This window comes from Phascolarctos cinereus, unplaced genomic scaffold (genome assembly GCF_003287225.1).
Source record: "Phascolarctos cinereus isolate Bilbo 61053 unplaced genomic scaffold, phaCin_HiC Scaffold_3;HRSCAF=262, whole genome shotgun sequence".
Taxonomy (NCBI): Eukaryota; Metazoa; Chordata; class Mammalia; order Diprotodontia; family Phascolarctidae; genus Phascolarctos; species Phascolarctos cinereus.
In genome coordinates this window covers 182,319,557-182,345,665 of record NW_027555736.1, presented here as the reverse complement: position 1 = coordinate 182,345,665, position 26,109 = coordinate 182,319,557, and the positions used below count along the sequence as shown (strand labels likewise).

The window sequence follows — 26,109 nt, the reverse complement described above, 5'->3', positions numbered from 1 at the left end:
AAAAATTTAAAATAAAATTTTTTAATTTTCAAGGGAAACACAATAACTCACAAAATACTAGCATGAGGTAGATTATGCTTCATTCCTTTCAATAAAGCTCTCGAATGTTTGAGATATATTTTTGTTTATTTGTAATTTTAGCCACTCTCATTTGTAAAGTCATTATCTCTGAAGCTGCATTTTCAGCAGTTGCTGTGATAAAAACCAAGTACCAAGCAAAAATCAATGTGGAGCAGGAAATGAGAGTGACAGTGTCCATTCTGATTCCAAGGTTTGAGACGTTGTGCATGGCTCATCCAATTAGTAATTGTGGTTATTTAAGAATGAAATAAAAATATTTTTCTTTTAATTTATATATATTTTTTAAACAACTACTAAGTTGATAGGATATTATGTGTGTGTGTGTGTGTGTGTGTGTGTGTGTGTGTGTGTTGTGTTCAGTTGTTTGGACCAAATTACTTCAGAAATAGAACTGTTAGGTATTTCTTTTGGCCTAGAAGTGGGTGCAAATTATTAGGGTTCTCCATTGGAGCAGCTTCCAATGGAGGTTTAGCATAGCGCCTGGCATAGTAGGCACTTAATACATGTTTATTATTCATTGGGTATTTGAAGTTCTTTCAAGGCAAAAATGACTACAGCCAATTAATAATAATAATAATAGCTAATATGCCAGGTACTATGTTGAGTACTTTATCATTATTATTTCATTTGATCCCCACAACAAACCTGGGAGGTAGGTACTATTATTATCCCTATTTTACAGATGAGGAAACTGAAGTAGACAGAAATTAATTGACTTGCCCAGGGTCACACAGCTAGTAAGTGTCTGAGACTAAATTTGAACTCAGGTGTCCCTGACTCCAGGCCCAGCATGCTATCCACTGGCTGTAATAGCAATGCCTCTCTCTTGCTTTTTCACTTTTATCACAGAGCCTGCAGGCTGATATTTTAATGCGCAGAATTGGAAGGGACAGTTTGCATTCCCCATTCTCTCTCAGCCCCCTGTTTCTTTGGAGGTGGCAAGTTAGAAGTGAGTAAGAGATCTCCAGGGAGAAGCAAGAAACCCAGGTACCTTGCTCAGTAGAGGCAATGCAGCTAAAAGCCCTTTTCCTCAGCAAGCTGCTTATGTTCTCAGTTAGACATTTATAGATTGTGATCTTTCATCCAAAAAAAAAAAAACCCAAAACCAAAACTAGGTCATTCTTTACATAGAGCTCCGTGCTTCATAAGGAAGATTATGCCCAGAGATAAGTGTGTGTGTATGTGTGTGTGTGTGTATGTGTTTGTGTGTGTGCATGCATGTGTACATGTGCACACACACTCATGCATGTGTCTAGCTCTGCCAAGGAAAGGAGTGGGATTCACAAAAGCAGAAAATCAAGTAGAGGAAGGATGGCCTGGGCCAAAGTGGAAGGGTCATCAGGTTTCAGGGGAACTGGTATTAATGCCATACCTGGTTCCGGGCCAAATTTGTGATTTACAAAAGAACCTCTCTGGGCTTCAGCTGACCCCAGCATAGAAGGGGGCTAATGGTTTCTAGCCTTTTCTCATCTCCCTAGGTTATTGTTAAGAGAAGAATAAGACTGAGTCTATTAAGTGATTGGAGCTTTTGTGTGTGTGAAAAGTATCACTAGGGAGTTGTTGCTTTGAAGAAGGCATGGCCCTAGGTCGTATTTACAGCAGTCATTAGGAGAATTTTGGATTGGTATGGGACTTAGTGGACTTGGATGTCTCTCTTAGGATAGAGGAGAGGTTCTGGGAAGCAGACTTGCTCTGACAGAGGTCATATTATTGCCAGGGAGCTTAGATGACTGAAAGACATTGCCAGTTGGGAGGCCCTGTTTCCCCATCGCTGCTCTCCAGGTCACTGGAGAGGAGAGGAGAGGAGGCACCACGTATGGAAGCCTGGCAGAGTAGGAAGAGCATATGATTAGACATCAGGAGACCTGAGTTTGAATTCTGGCCCTCCCGTGCACTACTTGGGTGACCTTTCTGCATCTCAGTGTCCTCAACTGTAAAATAAAGGGGTTAGGCTAGATAACCTTGTGTAACTCTAAAGTCTATGAATGGTCAGCATCTTAGACTGCTGAGTTGCCTCAGTCTTTGGCCAGCCTGGCCTCTCAAATGCGTTGGCTTCCAGGATGGATTTTATAGGGATGTAACACAAAATTGCCCACAACAGGGGCTGCTAGGTGGCTCAGTGGATAGAGCACCAGCCTTGGAGTCAGGAGGACCTGAGTTCAAATTTGGCCTCAGACACTTGACACTTACTAGCTGTGTGACCTTGGGCAAGTCACTTAACCCCATTGTCTAGCCCAAAACAAAACCCAAAAACGAACAAGGAAAAAAACTTGCTCAGAACATGAAAACATGAAACTACCCCCCATTCTTTCCTGCCTCCCTACTCATCCCTGCCCAGTCCTCTCACAAGAGAAAAACACAGGCACACAGGATAAATAGCAGCAGAGGAGAGGGAAGGATGCACATAGCCTTGGCTGTTTCCAAGGCAGTATTTCCTAAGTTTGCCCTGATGAAATGGAAAATGGCAATAGAAACCAGGTGATCTGGGTTCAGACTCTGGCTCTGAAACTTCCTCTTGCAAGCAAATCGCTTAACTTTTCTAAGCTTTACTGTACTCATTTGAAAAATGCAATTTTTGTGAATTTGGGGAGGGGGTGCAGAAGAAAAAGGAGATTTGTTATTTCAACAGTAATGGAAGCCTTTCTCATGAGTAATTCAGCAACTGGGGTCCTGAGAGTTAAGAGACTTAATTATGGTCACATACCTAGTTTGTTTCATTCTTTTTTTAAGGCAATCAAGGTTAAGAGACTTGTCTAGGGTCACACAGCTAACATATAAGATCAGATTTGAACCCCATTCCTCCTAATTCCAGGGCCGGTGCTCTATCCACTGTGCCACCTAGCTGCCCCTATCTAGTTTGTTTCTGAGGCAAAACTTGAACTCAGATCTGTCTGAATCCAAGTTCTGCCATCAACAAAAAAAAATTCTTAGACTGATAGACAATGTGACATATGGGTACCACACCACCTATCAGTTTGAAAAATATTTTTTAATCAAACCTATGATTTATTGGTATAAGCACTTCCTAGTGAGATTTCCTGTGCCATTTTGCAACCCACAGCCTTAACAATGTGCAAATCTTGAAACCTGCAAACTTTAGTGTGCTATAAATGTGATTTATTAGAGCAGAACATCTTCAAAACAGAAACAGCGATTCTCCATTATCCAGAGTCTAAAGAACTAGGGTGCAGACTGACCAAGGCCCTGGCATTTCTATTCAGCCATTTGTTTTTTATTTGCCAAAGATTTGGTAGGAAGCAAGAGAAGATTGAGGCATGGGGTAGTAGAAAATTCAGACTTGGGTTCTAGGCCCGGGTGTGCTGCTAACTCAATGTGAGACCTTGGACGTGTTATTTCTCATCTCTGGGCCTATTTCTTCTTCTGAAAAAAATGAGGGTATTAGACCAGAAGGATCTAAGAGCCCTCCCAGCTTTTTTGAGATACGACAAGACGAAACCCAAATCAGGCCATTTCCTTCCTTAGTAGTAGGCCTACTTAAGCTTTATGTTGGGGAGAAAGTTGAATTTACAGCGAATGGTTAAATTGAGGTGTAGAGATGATCTGTGATGCTGTGTCCCTATTTGCTACAAATAGATAGAATCAGAAAAATGTTCTGCCTGGGTAGGTACCCTCGTCACCAAAGCAGTCAGCTTCCCAATTCTCCTTTCTATATTTAGACATCCTGGTTTGCCAAGAGAGGTGATGCGGTGCAAAGAGCAAGGCTGGCCTCGGATGGAGGTGGGTGTTGCTGAAAGGTTCCCAACTCCAAATCATCTCCTGCGCTGGCTTGCCATCCCTGAATTAGAAGTTCAGTCTTTTGGGTTAAAACCCTTTGCAAAGCTTAAAGTACTGTATAAATGCCCTTTATTATGATGGTAATAGTCAGGCCTTCAGTAGCTTCCTATCACAAACTTGACATTTCAAGCCCTCTACAATCTGGCTTCAGCCTTCCTAGCCTGCCTTATTATTGTTTTTTTTTACTTTTCTTTTTTATTTTCTTTTTCTTTTTTTTTATTTATGGAATTAAACAAACATTTCCATAACATAGCATAATAAAAAGATGATTGCACATGAAACTGCAAATCTAGTATGTACAGTTTGCTGTTCCTTTTAAATATATAGTAAAATTATCATGTAACTTTCTTTTTTTTTCCTTCCTCCCCTCTCCCGGAGATGGCTATCATTAGACACAAATATATATATACACATACATACATATAATTATTCTGTATGTACTTCTATTTGTCACTTCTTTCTCTGGATGCAATTATAGCCTACCTGGCCAGCCTCATGTCATGTTTTCTCCCCTTAGCAAGTCTTCAATTAAACCAGACTATCAGGGGGTCCCTGAACTTGACCTCCGCCTCCAGATGCCGTCCTTTACCCTGGCTATCTCCCTGCCCCAACCCTGGAAAATTTGAATGCTCTCTCCTTATCTCTGCTCAGAATCCTCTTCCTTCAAGGTTCAACTCAAGTGCAGACTCTTCTAGGTTGCTGTTTAGTAACATCCAACTCTTCATGACCCCATGTAGGGTTTTCTTGGCAAGGATACTAGAGTAGTTTGCCATTTCTTTCTCCAGCTCATTTTACTGATGAGGAAACTGAGGCAAAGAGGATTAAGTGACTTGCCTAGGGTCACACGGCTAGTAAGTGTGGGAAGTTGGATTTGAACTCAGGTCTTCCGGACTCCAGGCTCCCTCTATCCACTGCACACCTAGATGCCACTAATCCCCCCCAGCTGAAAGCATTCACATCCTCCTCAACATTTCCCTACAAAGGGATTCTTTACCTGATGTCTGCTGTGAACTTTTTTGTTTGTCTAATATCTTTTGATAATTGTCCTTCAATATAATCAGTTCCTTTGTAATCCTATGCATCTAAAAACATTATTTGGAGAAGGGATCCAGAGGCTTCCCCAGACCGCCAAAGTAATCCCTGACACAAAAAACAATTAAGAACCTATGGCCGGGAGCAGTTAGGTGGCAATGGACAAAGCATTGGCCCTGGAGTCACGAGGACCTGAGTTCAAATTCAGCCTCAGACACTTACTGGATGTGTGACCTGGGCAAGTCACTCAACTCTGATTGCCTCCAAAAGAAAAGGAAGGAAGGAAGAAAAAGAGAAAGAGAAAGGAGAGAGAGAGAGAGAGACAGAGAGAGAGAGAGAGAGAAAGAAAGAAAGAAAGAAAGAAAGAAAGAAAGAAAGAAAGAAAGAAAGAAAGAAAGAAAGAAAGAAAGAAAGAAAGAAAGAAAGAAAGAAAGAAAGAAAGAAAGAAAGAAAGGAAGAAAGAAAGGAAGGAAGGAAGGAAGGAAGAAAGAAAGGAAGAAAAAAGAAGGAAAGAAAGAAGGAAAGAAAGAAAGAAGGAAAGAAAGAAGGAAAGAAAGAAGGAAAGAAAGAAGGAAAGAAAGAAAGAAAGAAAGAAGAAAGAAGAAAGAAAGAAAGAAAGAAAGAAAGAAAGAAAGAAAGAAAGAAAGAAAGAAAGAAAGAAAGAAAGAAAGAAAGAAAGAAAGAAAGAACCTATGGCCTATAGAAGAAATGTCAAGCAGGCCTGGGTCACATACTATTGCAATGCTCTGGGGACTGCCTGAACCAGATAAAAATGTAATTGGGAAACATTTAACAAAATATATAAAAATTCATTAGAACATAGATAATGTTAATAGGTGGTTTTCTAAGTCAATAAGCAGCCTGCAGAGGGGCAGCTAGGTGGCACAGTGGATAGAGCGCTGGAGTCAAGAGGACCCGAGTTCAAATTCAGCCTCAGACACATAACATTCACTAGCTGTGTGACTCTGGGCAAGTCACTGAACCCCAACTGCCTTATCAAAATAAAATAAGCAGCCTGCAGAGATCCTTATGTGAAGTTCAGTGGCCCCCAATTTCTCTTTGAGTTTGATATCACTGGCCCAGAGCACTTTGAGTCTCTGGGAAGGGAGCACCTTCACTACCCTATTCCACCTTTGTATGATCCTTATTGAGTAGGTGTTCTATCTCCCCTAGAACTTAAGCTTCCTGGGGACAAGAACACATTTTTCAAACCTGTGTTCCAGCCCCAAGCACAGTCCAGCATAGTTCAGAATAAGCACTTAAATGATTGTTGGATGGAATTACTGACCCTCCTGAGAGAGGTAACACATTAAGTTATTATTGGCCATTAATACCTGGGGGGGAATCAGTCCATCAGATTAGCTAACCAGTCATGTCGCAGGTCCGGAGGAAATGAAACAGGAGACTGGCCAAGGGAAAGCCAGGATAGGTCAAGAACATGGGGTGTGCCTGAGCAAACCTGAGACCTGGGTGGCCGGAGGCAGGGAAGCTAGGGGAGAGGTGGAATCGGGCCAGGCCCAACAGTCTTGCCCCAGTGACCTTGCCTGAATAAGAACAGCCATTTGAATTTCAGTAATTTGGAATCTAGATCTTATGTTAGAGCTAGAAGGGACCTCAGAAGTTGTCAGCTCCAATCACCTGGCCTTACAGATAAGAAGCTGAGGCCCAGAGAAGTTGCCTCTAGGTAAACCAGGTCTCCTGAGGCCAAACCCAGTGCTCTTTGCACTGGACTCCAATGTCTGACTCATGGCAAATCACAATTAACCACTAGCAATAATCCAGAATTTTCCAGTTTACAAAGTGGTTTCCTTACCATAACTTTTCCAGAGATAAGGTTCAAGTATTTTAGTTCTAATCTTGCAGATAAGGAAACTGAGATTCAGGGAGAGACAGCGATTTACCTCTTCTGAAACCAAATATTTTTTTTGGCTAGCATTTATATAGTCCTTTAAGGTTAGCAAAGTGCTTTACAAATATCTCATTTTGTCCTCACAATAGCCCTGGAGGGTAGGAGCTATTGTTACCCTTGTTTTACAGATGAAGAAACTGAGGCAGACAGAGGTTAAGTGACTTGCCCAGCGTCACATAATTACTAAGTGTCTCAGGGATTTGAACTCTGGTCTTTTCTTCTCCATCCATTATAACTACTGGCAGCCAATATGGATCCTCTTTTCCCTACACGCCAATATCTTTTCCTGCTTTTACACTCTCCTGACCATGATTTTCTCCATCTGTCAGAGGAGATGAATGTGTTTTTTCCCTTCCCAAGGTCCTGGAGGTGTCCTGGCAGTATAACTAGGATAATGCTAGTCAAAATGTCTCAAACAGATACCATGAAAGAAGCTATATGAGTTCCAAATATTATCCCAAAGTTTTTCTTTGGGTGCATTTCCTGACCCAGCCCAACTACCATAAGCTAAGGGTTTATTTTCAACTCACCATTTTTTTCTCACTTCTCAAGTAAGATCTGGCTGCCATATTTTGGCCCTGGTTCAGCCAGAATTTGTAGGTTTGAAACATGCTGAAGATGACAGAGTGATATACTGTGAAGAGCCCCAGACTTAAGAGTCAGAAGACCTGGGTTCCATTTCTGGATACGTTGTTAGTTCTGTGACCGTGTGCAAGTTGGTAATCCTCCCCAGAACCTCAGTTTCACTATTTGTAAATGGGACTTACACTACTCAAACCCCCTACCTACCTCATAGGGTTGTTAAGAGAATTAAACAGCACAAGGTATATAAAATATTTTATAAGTATCAAATGCTTTTTAGTGTGATTTCTTATACTCCATGCAGAATCCCCCAGAGTATAAATGCTCTTTGGTGTCACTGTCAGAGGCAAAATCGCTCAGCTTTATAGGCCATGTATATGATGCAGTATTGTGACTTTCTTTCTCTTGTTATATAGCCTTGAGAATCACCAGCTTCTTTTTTCATATGAAAAACCTATACCAGGTAAAATACTAGGAAACTTAGCAAGATTCCAAAGTAGAGTTAGCAATGATCTCATCGTCAAATGCTACCTTGTGCCTTCCTCACCACTCTTTTCTCCTGCTCCCCTATCGCCCTAGAGAACCTAAGCATCGTCCCACACATCCCTACAGGTTTCCATGGAAACCAAACAAAAAGGGAAGGGAGAGGCAGAGAATATTAGGCTCCCAGGTTTCTCTCAGGTGGGCATACATGCATTTTCATATTTGCATTACAGCTGGTAGTTTTTAATCTTCCTCAGATCATGGAATTACAGCTTTAGAGATGGAAGGGATTGTGAGATCACTTAGTCCAGTCCCCTCATTTTACAGTGAAGGAAACTGAGGCCCAGAGAAGTTAATAAGTGACTTGTCACAGGTTACATGGGGAGCAAATTGAAGAGCATAGGATGAGGAAGATGAAGTGTGGGTGATTATTAAGTGGTAGGAAAATTATGGACTCGTATATGTGCTAAATTCTGTCTATCTATTAAAGATTCAATCTCCTAAGAAACATTTGGAAGGAGGCGCCAGACTTTTTGGCCATGACAACAAATGAAGGGTGCAGAGACCCCAGACAAAGCCAATACATTTAATGGTGGGTAGATTATAATATAAGAATCCTGGGTCCTTCACCTAGCTGCATCTCTTCCTGTGGGAAAATAAAGGCATTGATTACACCTATCTCTTGTTGAATAAGGAGGGAGAAAATCAGCTACACATAAGGAAGGACCCAAGAGTCTTGGACCGCAGCCCATCTTCTGATTCCCACAGGGCCTTGATTGGCAGGAAACGTTTCAGAGCAGATGGAGGGGAACAGCTCTGTCGGGATTCAGCCAAATGAGGAAGTGACTAGAAGGCCTGCTTAGAGGTGGAGGGTGACTAGGCATCTCAGAGTCTAAGTGGGCTCTCATGAGCTGGACAAATAGGGAAGTAGAAAATTTGGGCCACTTGGGAGAGTTCAGATGAAGAGCAGCAGAGCCACCCAAGGACAGCCATGAATGAAACTTTGACTATTGTCCTCAAGGGGAGGAGAGAACAGGTGTTAACAGGGACCAGTCTCGTTATGTGGCTCCCATTGCCCTTATCTGAGGGCAGCACGTGGTGTGTTGGCTTCCAGACGTAAAGCCATGCAACAGCTTTTGGATGCCAGGAAAATGCCCAGAGTACCTCAGGGCTCAAGCTAACATGGAGTTTTAACAAAGAACCAACTGGAATCAGTAGGAGATTGTCCTGTCATCTATAGGATGGAATGGTTGGAACTGGGGGAATAAGGATATTTCTAAGTTACCTCATAAAGAGTAAGGAAAAGTCTAATTCAGTAAGTCTAACTATACATCCAACAAGAGGCTGGGGGTGGGTGAGAGGAGAGTAATGCCTGGTCTCTGGGCATTAACATACATGCATCCCAAAAGACTGAGCCATACTAATCAGAGTGGTTTTCACTGGTTAAAAATGGCCCGGCTCAACCTTCACTTCTTGTTTCTGACCAATCCAAATAGTAATTGTGAATAGAGTTGGGTCTGTAGACCAGAAGACCTGAGTTCAAATCCATCCTCAGACACTAGCTTTTAGACTCTGGACAAGTCACTTAACCTCTGTCTGCCTTAGTCTCTTTATCTGTTAAGTGGGGATAATAATAGCACCTGCCTCCCAGGGGTTTTGGGGAGGATCAAATGAGGTAATGTTTTTGAAGTTCTTTGTAAACTTTAAAGCATTATATAAACACTAATCATTATCATTAATAGATTCAGAGCTAGAACAGACCTCTAAGGACATTTAATCCAACTTAATTATTTTGTAGATGAGGACACTCATCCTCTAGATTTATTTCCTGCCTTTGGCCCTTCCTAGTCACTGCATGCTATCATAGGGGAGGGATCCTTTTATGTGAATGTCTTCCATCTCTAGCTGGATTTCAAGCTAGAGTTCTTGTCTAGGAACATTCGGCAAGGGGCTACAGAGTATGAGAATATGACATTTCTCTGCTTCACTGAGCTTCAAACACTTTTTAAAAATAATTCTTTCTCTGGAGGGTGGCAGGACTGGGTAGTAATGCAGACAGGCAGGCACACTTTGCTATTACACATTTTATTTATTAGATCTTTAATATGATACCTCACATTAAAATAAGCCTGAGGATACAAAAAAAATTATAATGATTTGTTGAAATGCTTAAATCATCTAGCAGCAGTAATAACAGCGTATCCAAATAAAAATGAGCAGTTTGGACAGTGTTTCTCCTAAATCCACTCCCTCAGAATAAGTGAATTTGAAAACTTCAAAGAGCAAAAACTTTGTGGGATGATGGTGGAAGAAAGGAAACAACCATTTATTAAGCACCTACTATGTGCCAGGCACTGTGCTAAGAGCTTTACAAATATTATCTCATCCGATCCCCATAAATGAGCCTGGAAGGTAGGTGTTGTTATTATTCCCATTTTACAGTTGAGGAAACTGAGGTTAAGTGATTTGCCCACCGGCTAGTACATTTCTGGGGCTTAATTTGAACTCAAATCAGCCTGGCTCCAGGCCAAGGGCTCTATCCACCATGCCACTTGGTTGCCTGATAGAGTGGGATAGCTCTATTCCAGTCCTACAGGTGCAGCACATACACAATCCCCAAGGACAGATGCTAAGGCTATTAGGAGTCAGTGGAATGGGGTAGCTTCATGATTTGTGTCCTTAAGCCCATATGCTCCCATCTCCTTTGGGAGCACTCTCTTTGTCTCAGCTTCATTCTCTCCCCATTTATTGGCTCCATCCCCATCTAAACATCTTCCATTCTATCCATTCTAAAATTTAAAAAAAGTCTTCCCATGTGGAAAACAACATGGTGCAGTGAAAAGAACTCTGGATTTAGAGTCAGAAGAACTGAGTTTGAAATCCAGCTCTGCCCTTTATGAAGACCTGTGTGACTTTAAGCAAAACCCTTAACCTCTCTGAGACCATTTCTTCATCATGAATGGAAAAAAAAAAGCATTTATTAGGAGCTTACTACGTGCAAAGCACTGTGTTAAGTTCTGAGAATACAATGAAAAAAAAAGAACCCTAGTTCTCAAAGAGCTCACTTTCTAATGGGGGAGACAACACGTAGGATTTAGTTGGAAGTCGGATGAAGAGGTCCCATGGTCCTTCAGGAATATCAGCCAAAGTGGTGGTCATGCATCTTCATTAATTTTATTTCCAAATGATAAAAGAATATCTCTCTTTAAAACAAAAGATTTAGGGGCAGGTAGATGGTGCAGTGGATTGAGCACTGGCCCCAGAGTCAGGAGGACCTGAGTTCCAATTTGAACTCAGATACCTAACACTTACTAGCTATGTGACCCTGGGCAAGTCACTTAACCCCATTGCTTAACCAAAAATAAATAAATAAAATGAAAGATTTGGAATAGGCAACTTTGCAGATTCCTTCCATGTCTAGGACTGTGATTTTGTGATCCTATGTTGGAAAATAGAGGGGTGGGAAGACAGAGGCAAATTGGCAAGGAGTCTGATTTGGAGGTGTGAAGAGTTAAGTCTTACCCTCTCCCTTTCCCTCTTTCCCCTCTCCTTCTATGAGTAAATCGTTTCTCAGTGCTTAGCCATTTCAAACCACCTCACCCCCACAAAGAAGGTGTGAGGATTCACAGGATGAGTTGTGTTGAAACTCTTTGGAAGGAAACGTGTAAGGTGAAAGTTTAAAAAAAATAAATTTGGTCGTGCTCATCCTGGACTGAGCTTCTGGAGGACTTTCATATGTGTTTACTTTTTTCTCTAGTTAGCCAGAACACATAAGCTGTTCAAAGCATAGTCATTTAATGAAATTAAAATAGTACAAAAAATTTTGCAATGGAAACTTTCCCTCCCATAATGTAAGGAAATGTCTCACAGATATATAGATATAGATATGTATGCATGGATGCCAATATGTGTATATATGTATGTGTGCATATGTACGTGTGTGTGTGTGTGTACATGCATACATGTGCTATCAGTATGGTCAATGAGTCTACACAGAGATCATGAATGAGGAACCCACGCATGGGAAATAGGTAATCATGAGTAACCCTGGGGAAAATGTTTTCATTTGAAAGGTGGGATGGGAAGACAGATTGAAAGAGCTTGAGAAGAGGGTGGATGGTGAGGAACAAAAAAGGTAAATAGAGTACTTTTTCTAGGATTCTAGAAGTGAAAGATGCAGGTCCATAGTTTGTGGAGAGAATAGAGCCACATCTTGGGAAAGTCTTTTTTTAAGAACGAGGGGAATTGGATATGTTTGTAGGCAATGGGAAAGGAACCAGTAAATGGAGAGAGGTTGAAGATGAAAGAAAAAGAGTGTTCTCAAAGGTGATGGGATGAAGGGCACAGATAGAGGGATTTAGCTTTGTTAAATAGAAGGGCCACATGATCCTAAGACTGAAGCAAAGCAGGACAGAGTGGGTGAAAAAAGAGATTTTTGAGTTGTGGAATAAAAGAAAGAAATCAGCATTTATTAAGTGCCTGTAATATGCCAGGTACTGTGCTGAAGGCTTTACAAATATTACCTCATTTAATCCTCACAACAGCCCTGAGAGGTCTTTTACTGTCCCTATTCTAACAGTGAAGAAACTGAGGCAGACTGAGGTTAAGTGACTTGCCCAGGGTCACACAGGCCAGATTCAAATTCAAGTCTTCTTGAGTCCAGGACCGGTGCTCTGTCCATTGCATCACTTTGCTGCCTCTAAGTTGATAAAAGATGTGAGATAAGATAGGTAAGAAGAAATTGTGGAGGGAAAAAAAAAATAGAAAATTTGGACTCTTGGGAGTGTGAGAGTCGATCAGAGATGGCTAAAAGAGCTGACCTGCAGAAGGAAGGACACAGCTGAGGCTGGGTAACATGAATTTGGGGTGGACCAAGGCTACAGGGTTTCATGACATCTTCTAGTACCATTCTTCTATTTAAGAGTTGGGGCAGGGAAGGCAGGTAGTTGATGTGGCATGGGGTTGAGGGTGATAAGATGTGAATTCTGGAAGGACAGGGAGCAGAGTCAAGAATAGTAGAAAGGGCTAACCGAACTGATTCTCTTGAGGCTAAAGAAAGGAAAGCTGAGTCCAGAACAGGAGTAACGGATTGTAAAACCAGACACCAACAAAGGCACTATAGGTCACGGGAAGGAGGAAGTGCCTAGAAGGAAGAATGAGGCAGGTGCAGAAGTGGAAAGACAGGGGATTATGATCAATAAGGAAAATTTCCTAAGATCATGAAAGTAGAACAGTTTGGGGTTATGGTCAAATCTAAGATATGACCACCTCTATGGGTGACTGTGATGGAGTGGGAATGAATGAATGAGAATTTCTTAAGTGCTTACTATATACAAAGCACTGGCTGGGGGGGAGGAGGCCCACAAATAGAAAAGTGGAGAGTGTCCGTGTTCTCAAGGAGCCCACGTTCTAATGAGCACGTACAGAAGGTTTCAGCTGCAAGTCAGATGGGAAATCTGCATCTCCTTAGGGTACAGCAGCAACGCAGATGGTAATGTATCTCCTTTAATGTTACCACCACTAATAAAAATCATACCCATGTCTGATATTGAGCCCTTTGATCATGCCAAGGACTCTGGTGATGAAAAATGTCCTTTCTGAGCCTTCAGTAGCTGTGATTACAGATGCTACAGAAGTAGCTGCCAGGTTCAATCTCCTTATGGGTTGTGCCCCAAGATGATAGTTCCAGGCATCTGGGCAGGCTAGGGGGTGGGGGAAGGAGGGTCTGACCCTCCAGAAGATCTTGGGCTTACCTGACTATTGTGGCAGTTGGTGGTGGCAAGGAAGGTGGCCTCCTTTTTCTACAATGAGTGCTCCCCCTCAATGATGGCCATGGGGCCCAGGAGTCGAGAAGGCTAATGCACTTGGATATCAGGGTGTTCAAAGGAATACCAGGTTGAATGTGGAAGTCACTGAGGATGAGAGAAGAGAATAGGTTGGAGAAAGAAAAACTGTGAGCCAGGTAATGTTGGTGACAAACAGAAAAGGCATGGAGGTCAGTAGCTGATAGCATCAAGCATCTTGACAAGAAGATGGATAGAGTGAACTTCAGAGGAAGAGAAGCTACTTGATCATTGAAACGTTCTGTAAGTGGTAGTGGAGAGTAAGAGGTATGCCAGCTCCTGGCCCAATGTCTCACCAATGGAGAGGTTAGCAGCAGAGTAGATGTTTTTAGAAGAAGGTCAGGTTTCCGTGGGCATCAGAAGGTAAAAAGAGTGTGAGAAGAACAATAATAATAATGATAGTAACATTTATAAAGCAAGTACCTTTATGGGATGAAAGGATGTTCGTTAACAATAGAATGGGATCCCAGTGGAAAGGGAAGAAAGAAATGGGGAAGGACTGAGGAAGGATATGGCCAGGCTGAATAGGGATTGCAGGAGTGATAGAACAAGGACAGAAGCCTATGGACTAAATTGGGCCATAGCCTCCAATTAGAATTCTAGCATTTCAGTTGGTTGGAGTAAGGAATACGAGGGACAGTGTTAATGGTCACCATGAAAATGGCATGGTGAAGGAGATCCAAGTGGTCGTTCTTTCTACAGATTCCACATCCAGTTGGAGCTAGCAGTAGTAGCTGGGAAGGTTAGGTAGGAGCCTATAGTCCCAGGCAACATGCAGTAAGGGCTTCCATTCCTTAGCATTCTCCACTCAGTCCTTTGTGGGCCTGGAGCTAAGTCCAGGGCTAGAGGCTGGAGCAGAACAGTACGAGGGGAGCATACCCAGTGGCAATGGCACTTGGGGGCATCACCAATGGATGTTTTCCTTTGGATTTCAACTGTTTTCCCTTGGGCATCAATTGTCATCCTGAAATATAAGCTCTGTGAAGGCAGAGACAGACAATACCTTACCCAAACTGCCTATATCCTCCAGGACCTAAGCAGCTAGGTGGCATAGTGGATAGAACACTGGATAGAACACTAGACCTGGAGTCAGGAAGAGCTGAGTTCAAATTCTGCCTCAGATACTTACTAAGTAAATGACCCTGGCAAGTCACTTAACTTTTCTTTGCTTTATTTTCTTTATCTGTAAAATGCAGGGGCTGTACTCAGTAACCTTTAAGCTCTAAGTCCATGATCCTATGACTTCATGTGGTGCTCTGTAGACAGCAATACATTTTTTATCAAACTGAACTTTATTTAACAATACTATCCTATCTCTGTGGTTCAGAATAACTCTTGAAAGTTTTGCAGAAAAATGTAATTTGTTCCATGTGAATGCTCAAGAAAAATAAAGTCATATTTTGGTATTTTTAAAAGAGTAATACAGGAAGAATAAAATACATATATTAACCAAAGATACACAATCCACAAGTTGTTCAAGACCTTATAAAAAAAGTTGGTGATGAAAACAAAGATCTACCAGTTATGAAGTTAAATGCAAACTCCTAGGTCCTAAGCCCAGCTAATGCATGGAGTCCTTGATCATTCGGTACAATTCAGAAAATTATGTTTTCTTTATTTGCCTTATGACTTTCAATGAGGTCTGGAAAGGAATGGCAGGCTCTTCACGTGGTAACCTTAAATACTCATTTGTGATTAAGGGCTCCTATCCTCCATACCAGCCAATCAGCAGACTGAGCCGCTTTTTCCAAAACCAGGATGCAGAATTCTAGTGCAGAATGCAGTCCCAGGCTAGAGTAGGAATGCAGAATGCTGAAGAGCATTCCGTCAGTCCTCAGCTGCGCATGTTGGAGATTTGACAGAGCATAGGTTAGCGGATTCCACAAATAACCTCCAGCTCCCACATTTACCATCAGCCCCATCCTCTTCCCTCACAGCCATCTGGTGACGAAGGCCAAAAACGGAGTGATGAGAGTTTCCCTCTTCTCCCCACCTCTTGTCACCTTCAGAAGGAGATTTTAATAAGCAGTGAAACACTCCAAATGATGGGGCAGGGAGAAGAGGCAAGAGGAGAAAAGGAGTGGGGGGGAAGGCACACAGAGGCTCCAGATAATTTAAAAACTTGAAAACAATCCTGCCCTGATAGCTGGTTTGTATTTCTGTTGGGTTACCTCTCTCCTGCCAATGCCTAATGCATCTGCTTCAATTTACTTTTCTAGATACAGATGGAAATCTATGTCGGAGTAACCAGCTGCTACAAGTGATGCTAACTATGCATCGTCTCCTCATCTCCTCTACCGACTTGCTCCAAAAGCTCATCGCACTATATCCTTCAACACCTTAGCTTGTGTTTGCAAGCTGGGCAGAAAGGGGAAAGGGAAGGAGAGGGGAAGAGAATAAGTATTTACATAGTGCCTACGACAGAGGCATCTGGAGGCTCAGTGGTTAGAGCACTGGGACTACAGTCAGGAAGACCTGAGTTCAAATGCAGCCTCAGACACTTCCTAGCTGTGTGACCCTGGGTGAGTCACTTAGCCTCTGATTGCCCAACAAAATGGATCTACTGGGGAAGGAAATGGCAAACCGCTCCAGTATCTTTGCCAAGAAAATCCCCAATGGGGCCATGAAGGGTCAGCCATGACTTAACAATAACAAGAGCCTGCAATGTACCAGGCACTGTGTTAAGAGCTTCAAAAATATTGCTGCAGGAGGCGATGATGATGTGATGTGTTGTAGGACACATCATTGTTCTTTAGTCTTCCTTCCCAGGAAGTCACCTAGAAGCGCCAGAGGGCTCCCCGAGACTCCTCGAGAGCTGAGGATCAGCTCCTGAGAACACAAGTTGATGAGATTAGCTGGAGTACACGTCTAAAGAATGCTAGGTGATGTTACCTATGTTATCTATGACCTGAAGGGTAAGATGAATAAGCTAGTGCTCTCTACCTGGCCAGAGGAAGTACATACAAAGAAAGCAATGTCACCTTAGTTCATAGACTCAGAGGATCATAGCGCTTAACCTCATCTAATCCAATGCCCTCATTTTACAGATGAGAAAACTGAGACCAAGAGGAGTCACAGAGGTAGAAAAAGTCAGAGGATTAGGTCCTCAGACTCCAGAGTTAGCATCTTTTCTACTATACCTTTCTATCTCCTCTTGTTTAATCCAAAGTTATTGGTTCAATGGAAAGGATAATGGCATTGAAGTCAGCAGACCTGGGTTCGGATCTCACCACTGATGTTGTTACCTGTGTTACCTTGGGCAAATCATTCCTCCTCCCTCGGTTTCTTCATCTATAAAAGGAAAGGGAGTGGACTAGATGGTCTGTGAGGCTTCTTCCAACTCTAAAGCTATGATCTGTTTAGCACAGTGCCCAGCACATGGCAGGCCCTTAATAAATTCTTGTTGACTGACTGGTTGATGATGATGATGATGATGATGGTGGTGATGATGATGATGACAATGACAATGACGATGATGACAATGATGATGATGATGATGATGTCATGGGTGCATCTTCAGGTCTAATCATTATTACTTCCCAGCAGACCAAGGAGGATAACTTCAATAGGTCATTCAAAATATCAGATTTCAGAAGATTCTCATGAGCAGCAAGACAGTCAAACACAACTCAGTGGAAATTTCTTTGAGGATATTTAAAATCCTTGTCTACTTTGGAGTGTAGGTGATGGAAACTCTCCCTGCTAACTGTTATCTGAGTAAATGTTGCTGCAGAAATCCAGCAGTAATCACTTGACCTTCTCATGCACAAGGATACTAAGAGAAATGAAAGATTTGTTTTCTCCTAACAGCCAAAATTCTTACACACCCCAAGGAAGTAGACAGGGAGATGTGGGAAGGTGGTGTGTGAGAGATATTTCCATTTCTCAGATGGTGGATTTCTCCAGCATGCCTGTCCTGTCCTCAATTTTCCCATTTATTTAGGAAGGCTGAGGCTCTGAAGAAAGCTTGCAGATGTCACAAGCTTTAGAAGCAACAGCTTGTATCGTGCGGGCACACACAGGAAGGCTGGCAGGCGGCCGAGAAAACCTTGTTTGTTTCTCTGACTTTTTCAGGGGGTGTGAAACTAGTAGAGATAGGAGATCCCCTTGTACTCTCTCTACCCCCACTCCCTACCCCTCACTCCTACACTACTTCATTTGCAAAATGTGGTCCTTGAAGTAGAAAGAGGCTGGTAAGTGTTTTGAGACTTCAGCAACAGTAAAATAGGACAACTGCCCTAACACCCAAGGGACGCAGTGAGTGACTTAGCAGCCAAGAATGGACCCCGAATGTTTTGATAGAGATAAATCCCCCAGAATCTTCCCCATCTAGCAAGTGCTTAACCTGGAGTCAGGAAGACCAAGTTAAAGTTCTGTTTCTAGTTAAATGACCATGGTCTAGTTAAGTAACCTCTCCTGTCTCTCAGCTTCCTCACCTGCAAAATAGTTCAAATGCCTGAAGACTCCAGGTGGAACATTTGGAAACTGACCTATGAGTGTTCACTGGGAAGAAGGGTGAAGTCTCTGAGCTGTGGAACTCTGAGTGAGTCAGGGATCTGGGTACCCATATTCCATCACTCCTCTGGCAAATATCCATTTCTTCACATGCCCAGTGACTACACAATGCCCCCAAACTGACTCAAGCAGTTCCTCCACTTGTGTTTTTGTTTTATTTTATTTTACTCTGGCCAGGGACCCAACGGAGTTGTGACTTCAGGAGATCAGCTAAGCTAGCAGCTCTCAAACTTTTTTGTCTCAGACCCCTTTGACACTCTTAAAAGTTATTGATGCCCCCCACCCCAAGAGCTTTTGTTTGTCTGTGTGAACTGTCAATATTTATTGTATTAGAAATGAAAATGTCTTAGCATTACAATGAGTTTTGACCTTGTGTCCTCCCTGAAAGGGGAACCTGGACCACTCTCCGAGACCATCTGAGCTAAGCCAATAATACCTCAGAAAAAAATAAGTTCCAGACAAGTTAAAAATTTACCCAAGGTCACACAGGTAGTTAGTAAGAGAGTTGGTTTTAGTATGTGAGCCCTTTATGAGAATTGAGACTAAAGGTGGCCAGGGTAGGCAGTCACCCAGAGTACAACAAATGGAGGGATCCTTTTAAATATTACTTTTTATAAATCCATATATTTTAATACTAAAAAAAATTACACTTTCTTGCATAATACATATCTATTTTATGATATGTCAAGTTAAATGTTCAGAATTCTCAGAATTTCAGAGTTACAGAATCAGAGAATTTCAGAGGCCAATTCTACCAACCTACATGAACAAGAATCTCTCCTACAATGTGTCTGTCAAGTGGTCAGCTTTGTTTAAAGTCCCCACCACCACCACCACCACCACCACCACACACGTACATCCACTTTTCTAGTCCTCTTACACCTTACATTCCCCCTGTTCTCTGATGTTCTGGCCTCCATGTTGTTCCTCACACGACATACTCCATCTCCCAGCTTTGGAGGTTTTCTCTGGTTTCCCCCATGCCTGGAATTCTCTCCCTCCTCATCTCTCCCTCCTGGCTTCCTTCAAGTCTCAGCTAAATTCTTATCTTTTATAACCAGCTTTTTCCAGTCCTTAGTTCCAATGCCTTCCCTCTGTTGATCATCTCCAATTTGTCCTGTGTATATCTTGTTTTATATAATCTGCATGTTGTCTCCCCCATTTGACTGTGAGCATCTTGAAGGCAAGGGAAGCCTTTTGCCTTTGTATCCCTAGTGTTTTGCACCATGCCTGACACATAGGAGGAGATTAATATGTGCTTATCCCCTCTTTCTCTACCTCCCTTCCTGAATTCTCTCTAGCTTATCAATGTCCTTCTAAAACGTGGTACCCAGAACTGAACTCAGTACTCTAGGTATAGTCTTGCCAGAGCAGAAGCCACTGGGGCTTATCACCTCCTTAGTTTTCTGAAAACTAAGTCTCCCAAGGTAGTCTAAAGTTGCACTAGGTTTTTGTGACTGCCATATCGAACTATTAACTTATTTTGAGCTTTTGGTACATTAAGAACCTTAGATCTTTTTTTTTTTTAAGGAAATGCTGTGTAGCCACACTGCCCTCATCTTGTACTTAGGAAGTTGATTTTTTGAACTCAGGCATAAGACTTTATATTCATCCTCATTAAATTCCATCTCACTGAATTTCCCCCCAGCATTTTAACCTTTGAGGATCCTGCCTGTCATGTGATATGTTAGCTATCCTGACCACATTCATGTCATCTGTAGTTTGATAAGTATGCCATCTGTGCCTTTACCCAGGAAGCTGATGGAAAACATTAAACCATACAGAACTAAGTTCATGTTGCCTAAAGAGCTCTCTTCAAGTTGGCATTAAACCATACGTGGCTATGTTTTTGGTCCAGTCATTACCACAGTTTCAAATTCACCCAGCTGTATTATCCAACCTGTGTATTTTCCACAAGAATCGCTCGAGAGATACGGTCAAATGCTGTGTTGAAATCTAAGATTTATGGTATTCTAGGTTCTAGATTTACAGTATTCTCTCCATCATTAAAGAAAAACGAAGTGATTCTGGCATGGAACAATCCATATTGTTCCTGATGAAGCCATGCTGGGTCTTTGTGACCAGCATTCCTTCTTTTAGTAATGTTCCTTAACCACACCCCTTCGTACTTCTGCCAGGAGTCAGAGATAAGCTCACTGGCCTATTGTTTGCAGAAGTCTTTCTCTTTCCCCTTGTTAAAATCAGAACAACATCTGCCCTTCTCTCCAATCCTGGGCCTCCTCTTTTGTACTCCGTGATCTCTCTGAGATCACTGAAAAGGTCTCCGAAGTCTCATCTGACAGTTCTTTTAGCAGCAGAGGGTGTAATTCACTGGCACCTAATAACCTGAATTCTTAAAGGAGAGTTACAGGCGCTTGATCTCCCTACTCAGCTGGGGTTCAACTCCCCATTAACCATTTTTGCTCTGTTCTTTCCAGTACAAACATCATTCTCTCCTAGGCAGAAAAAAAAAATAAGCAAAAATCAGAATTGAGCAGCTTGGACTTCTCTCTGTCATCCATTATCATCTTCCCCTCCACCCTGAGTGACATACCTGCCCCTTCTTTGATCCTATTCCTTTCCCTCAATATAGATTTTTTTAAAAATAGTTTCTTTTTTTTCTTAAGCTTTATTTGGCAGCCTCAGCTTTAGCACCCCCAACACCATTCTCACAGGATTGTGCCACACTTTTCTAGTCTGTCTTTCATCTTTTACTAGCTGTATGACCCTGAGCAAGTCACTTAACCTCTTTCTGCTTCAGTTTCCTTAACTGTAAAATGGGGATAATATTAGTACCTACTTCACAGGGTGATTGTGAGCATCAAATCCAATGAGGTAGTGTTTGTAAAGTGCTTAGCACTGTGCCCTGCACATAGTAGGTGCTTGATAGTGGTTTCCTTCTTTCCTTTGTTCTTCTTCCCTAATAACCCCTTGAATGACTGGCCTATCTCTCTCCTATTTACTGTTAAACTTCCCGCAAGAGGAGTTGGTATATCTGCTTCCTCATCTTCTGCACAAGTTTCGACTCCCATTAGATTGTAAACTCCTTGAGAACAGGGACATCTCTCGCCACTTTTTGTATCCCTAGCATTTAGCACAGTGCCTGGAACATTTTGTTGTTGTTCAGTCATGTCCATAGTCACTTAATAAATGTTGATTGATTGATTGATTCAACTCCTTACAGTTTGGTTTCTGCCCCAACAATTCCCCTGAAACTTCTGTCTGAAGAGTCACCACCAATTACTTCCTAATCACAAATCAATGGTCTTTTCTCACTTATTCTTTTTTTTTTTTTGGCAAAGCAGTGAGGGTTAAGTGATTTACCTAGGACCACACTGCTAGTATCAAGTGTCTGAGGCCAGATTTGAACTCAGGTCTTCTTGACTCCAGTGCCAGTGTTCTATCCACTGCATCACCTAGATACTCCCTTTTCTCACGTATTGTTAACTTCAGTAACGCCCCTGAAACTTAACCATCACCTCTTATTTGAAACTCCTTTTTTGATCTCTATGATACTGTGGTCTCTTGGATTTTTCCTTCTTTCTCTGATGGTTTTTTTCATTTTCTGCGCTAGTTTCTCATCTTCCCATTCCTAAATATAGATCTTCCCTAAAATTCTGTCCTTAGCCCTTTTTCTTCTCTATATTCTCTCTATACATATCTTGGATAACCCATCTGGTCCTATAGTCTTAATCATCTCCTCTATCCAGATGTATATCTGTCAAGCTGACCTTTCTCCTGAAGCACATTTCCATCTATGTCATGGGTATCATTATCTGGATATCCTCTCTGTGACTCCCATTCAACACATCTAAAGCCATATTTGTCATTTTCCCAAACCAGCTGCTCCTTCTTGACTACCCTGTTTCTGTTAATGGTGTCCCCATACTTTCAGGCACCTGGGCCAAAAAACACTTGGGTTCCTCCCTTTTGCCCACTTCTCCTTACCCTCAATAATTTTTGTCAATTCTGCCTCCGGGGTGTCTCCTCTCCATTACCTCTCCCATTTATCCTGCCATCACCATAGTTTAGACCCTCATTACTAATCATTAGGTGGTGGAAAGACTCCCTACCTCTTGCTTTCCCCCTTAGCCATGCCACTTGACTTCTCACAAAGCTCAGAGAGCTACAAGGCTTTACCATCTCCCCTGCTATTGGCTCCGAATTTTCTCCAAGCCTTACTCTGCCCTTTCTTTATACCCCGAGTTCCCGTGGGTGTATGAAATATTCAAGGAGAAGAAGCATCTCTGGTATGGGGGCTTGCTGAGCCTTTCTCAGGGCTGCTCATCCACCTTTGGGGCCCACCTTTCACCATGGCCACACACCAGTAAACCTTCTCAGCAGATGGGTAGATGAGAGTAACTTACAGGCCTCTAACCCCTCAATGAGTTAGAGGGATGTCTACCCCAAGCATGTAAAAACTTCCCCCAGCAGAATGGGTGAATGAGAGGTTTGTTCTAATGGACATGAAGGTGCCTGAAGCAGAAGTGGGGGAGGGCTTAGGGCTTGGTAAACACCAAAGATGCCAAGGTCATCCACCAATCCCAGGCCGTCGCCAGTCAGGATGATTTTTGTCCTGCCACTGTACTTTGATGACTTTGGAAGAGAGAGTGACCCTGATGACTTTGTGCAGTTCTGCCTCACTTAAACCCAATTCATTCACCAGTCAAGACATCACTGGTGATGTCATCGATCCTCTGAAAATGAAGGATGAACTACAGAATACACTGTGAGGTCTCCACACATTAATCCTGCCGGAATAATATCCATAAAGAATAACTCTGACCATACTTCCCTCCTCTAAACGTTTCAGTGGCTCCCTATTACCTACCAAACAGTTCAAATTCATCAGCCTAGTATTCCAAACCTCCTCTCCCCCCACCTAGTTTCTACTTACTTTTTTAACTTTAACTTCTAATTGTTGTTATTGTTCAATCATTTTTTCTTTGTTTTGTCCAACTCTTTGTCACTCCTATTGGCAAAGATACCAGAGTGGTTTGTCATTTCCTTCTCTAGCTCATTTTACATGTGAGGAAATTGAGGCAAACAGGGTAAAGTGACTTGGCCAGGGTCACACAGCTAGTCTTCCTGACTCCAGCACTCTATCTGCTGTACCACTAGATACCCAGTTTTGAAAGGTAATAACACTATTTTAAAAGGTAATAATGCTTCCAATTTCCCACTTTGTATTCCATGTCCTCCTAAACTTGATTTCTTGTCATTCCCCACATATGCCTTGAGCTTTCCTGCCTCCACCATCTTGCTCACATTATTCCTTCTCTGGAGCACTGCCCTCCTGCCCCAACTCCACTTCTTAACTTATAAAAATCCTACTTGTATTATGGCAAGATTTAGATTTAGCGCTGGGAGGAACCTTGGTGTTCACCTAGTACAACCCTCTCGTTTTACAGGTAGAGAAGCAGAGATCCTGTCGTTCAAGGCCCAGCTCAAATGCTGCCTCCTCGGTGAAACTTCTGTCATCCCTCCAGCATGGAATGATTAACAAAGAGTGTCCCCTTTCCCTTCCCATACCATTTGGTACTTTTTCTAGGAGGTAGAAGGTATAGGAGTGAACCTATGATTTCATTGCTGTAGGAAATTCCTTCTAATAATGCAGATTACAACTTAAAGCCTTAGAAAGTTGCCTAGGGCACGCTGAAGGTTAAGTGGTTCTCCCTGGATCACATAGTGTGTGTCAGAGGCAGGATTTGAACCCAAGGCTTCCTTAACTGAGTCTGGCTATCCATAATGCCTTACTACTTCTCTTGTCCCCCCTATGGCCCTTATTTCTTTCTAATTCTATGATTACCTTTGTCCACCTATTTCCCGTCTCATATTCTATTCTCCATGAAGGAACCTTGTCTTATTCATCCTTATACTGTCATGACCCTGTCTAGCACAGGCCCTTGCCAGAGTAGACTTTCAGTAAACTGAAATGGTTAGAAGACAGGGTTCAAATCCTCCTTGTTGGCACTTGTGGACAAATGCCTTAACCTCTGTGGGCTTCTGTTTCCACATCTGTAAAATGACGGGGTTTAGACTAGATGACTTCTGAGGCCCTTTCCAGGTTTAGGTCCTTGAGCCTCAGTTTCCTAATCTGAAAAATGGGACTGGAATTTATGGCCACAAAGATCTATGATCCTTTGACCTGAAAATGCCACAGACTTTCCCTGTAACACATTTAAGTTAGAACATTCTTTTTTGACATGACTATTATGATTTAGGGGCAGCTAGGTGGCGTCATAGTGCATGGAGAGCCAGTACTAGAGTCAGGAAAACTCATCTTCCTGGGTTCAAATCTGGCCTCAGACACTTTCTGACTGTGTGACCCCTGGGCAAGTCACTTCATCCTATCTGCCTCAGTGTCCTCATCTGTAAAATGAGCTGGAGAAGGAAATTACAAACCATTCCTGTATCTTTATCAAGAAAGCCCCAAATGGGGTACAAAGAGTTGGACACGACTGAAATGACTGAAGAACAATAAATTATGGGTTAGAAAGAAGACAAATCACTATTATATGATATAAAGAGAATACTTCTCAGTGGCTGCATCTTAAGATGAGGGGGCAAGGGGAGTAGATGGAGGAAATGATGATATCTGGTGCTTGGGTACTAGGAAAATGTATTTTGTAAGGACTTGTACCCCCCCCAATAAGGAGTAGACATGTTTACGTTAATGTGGTGAGCAGAGGTTTCCTTTTTCCTTAATCTAGTCCCTACATATAAGGATGCTTTGGCCAAACATTCACCTGGCCTTTGTCTGAAGATCTGCTATTTTGTAAGGTAAGGTTTCTGTTTGATGTCAGTGATTTACCAGAGCTGGGAGAAATCAAGTCAGTGTAGAGAGAATGGGAGAGACAGAGATACCCAGTCTCTCTTTCTCAGGATGGCTTTACCTTTTCCCTCTCATTCCATGCACATATCTCCCAGAGTTGAAATATAAATGACAGAATGTTTACTCTGGAAATCCATACTAATTCTCTCTTCCATGGGACTGAACTTATTAACTTCACTGTTTTTAGCCACAAGAAAGGATACAAATTCTTCCTTGAATCCTCTTTACTTTGACATAGACTATAAGTGGAAGTGTCAAGACATGATGAAGGAGCTCTTCAATTTTAACACACATTCCTCTGAATTTCGTGTGCTTTTGTGCATAGAGCCAAGTGGATGTCAGTGGCTGCAATTTTTTTCAGCTACTAAAACCAAAAAAATGGATAAAAACCAGACTCTACCTTTTTTTCGCCAAGGCTTCTTCCTTAAGCCACAGACCTGCTACCACCATTCTTGGGAATCCACCAAAGGGGCCATTTCTTCCTTACTCTCTGAACTGACTGTTTTTTAATCTCCTTCTCATAGATACTGGATAACGGAATTCTGGGTCATGTTTAAATTGGATGCCAGCTTAACAAACACTATGGAGGAGTTTCAGGAATTGGTGAAAGCTAACGGTGAGGAGTTGCACTGCCGCCTAATTGATACAACTCAAATGTGAGTGTCAAGGTTTGGAGTAACCTTTCAAGGTCACGTTGCTTCTTCGGTAGTACGGTCATAGTGAAACTGTCACAGTGGTGGTGACTGCTGCTAACTGCTATAAGCTAAGTGGTTCAGAGAAGCCCACCTGTGTCTGTCAGGATGACTCACGCTACTTCATGAAAAGTTTTCACTTTTCGAAAAGCTTGATTCTTTAACTAGGAAGAGAAGAAGAAAAATATACTGGCACTGTAGCTGGAGATGAATCCCTGGGCCAAAGATAAAAATTCATCCTACTTTAAAAAAAAATGGGCTGAGGGATACTGACTTTTTGTAGATATTAATATAGAAAGTATAACCATGGGCAAGCCATTTAACCTTTTAGGGCCTCAGTTT

The 26,109-nt window shown here is 42.2% G+C and overlaps 1 protein-coding gene across 10 annotated transcripts in view; it reads left to right on the top strand.

Annotated features, from left to right (window-relative positions):
• RASGRP1 (RAS guanyl releasing protein 1) overlaps window positions 1-26,109 on the top strand; it is a 134,277-nt gene that overhangs the window by 55,548 nt on the left and 52,620 nt on the right. For 9 of the 10 annotated variants that reach the window (XM_078151327.1, XM_078151324.1, XM_078151328.1 and 6 more), the window contains 3 exons: window positions 15,945-16,054; window positions 24,965-25,023; window positions 25,600-25,731. In XM_078151327.1, the coding sequence (XP_078007453.1) occupies window positions 15,945-16,054; window positions 24,965-25,023; window positions 25,600-25,731 (301 nt within the window). Of the gene's footprint in view, window positions 1-15,944; window positions 16,055-16,083; window positions 18,269-24,964; window positions 25,024-25,599; window positions 25,732-26,109 lie in introns of those variants that run through there. The other variant, XM_078151330.1, reaches the window with a different exon arrangement.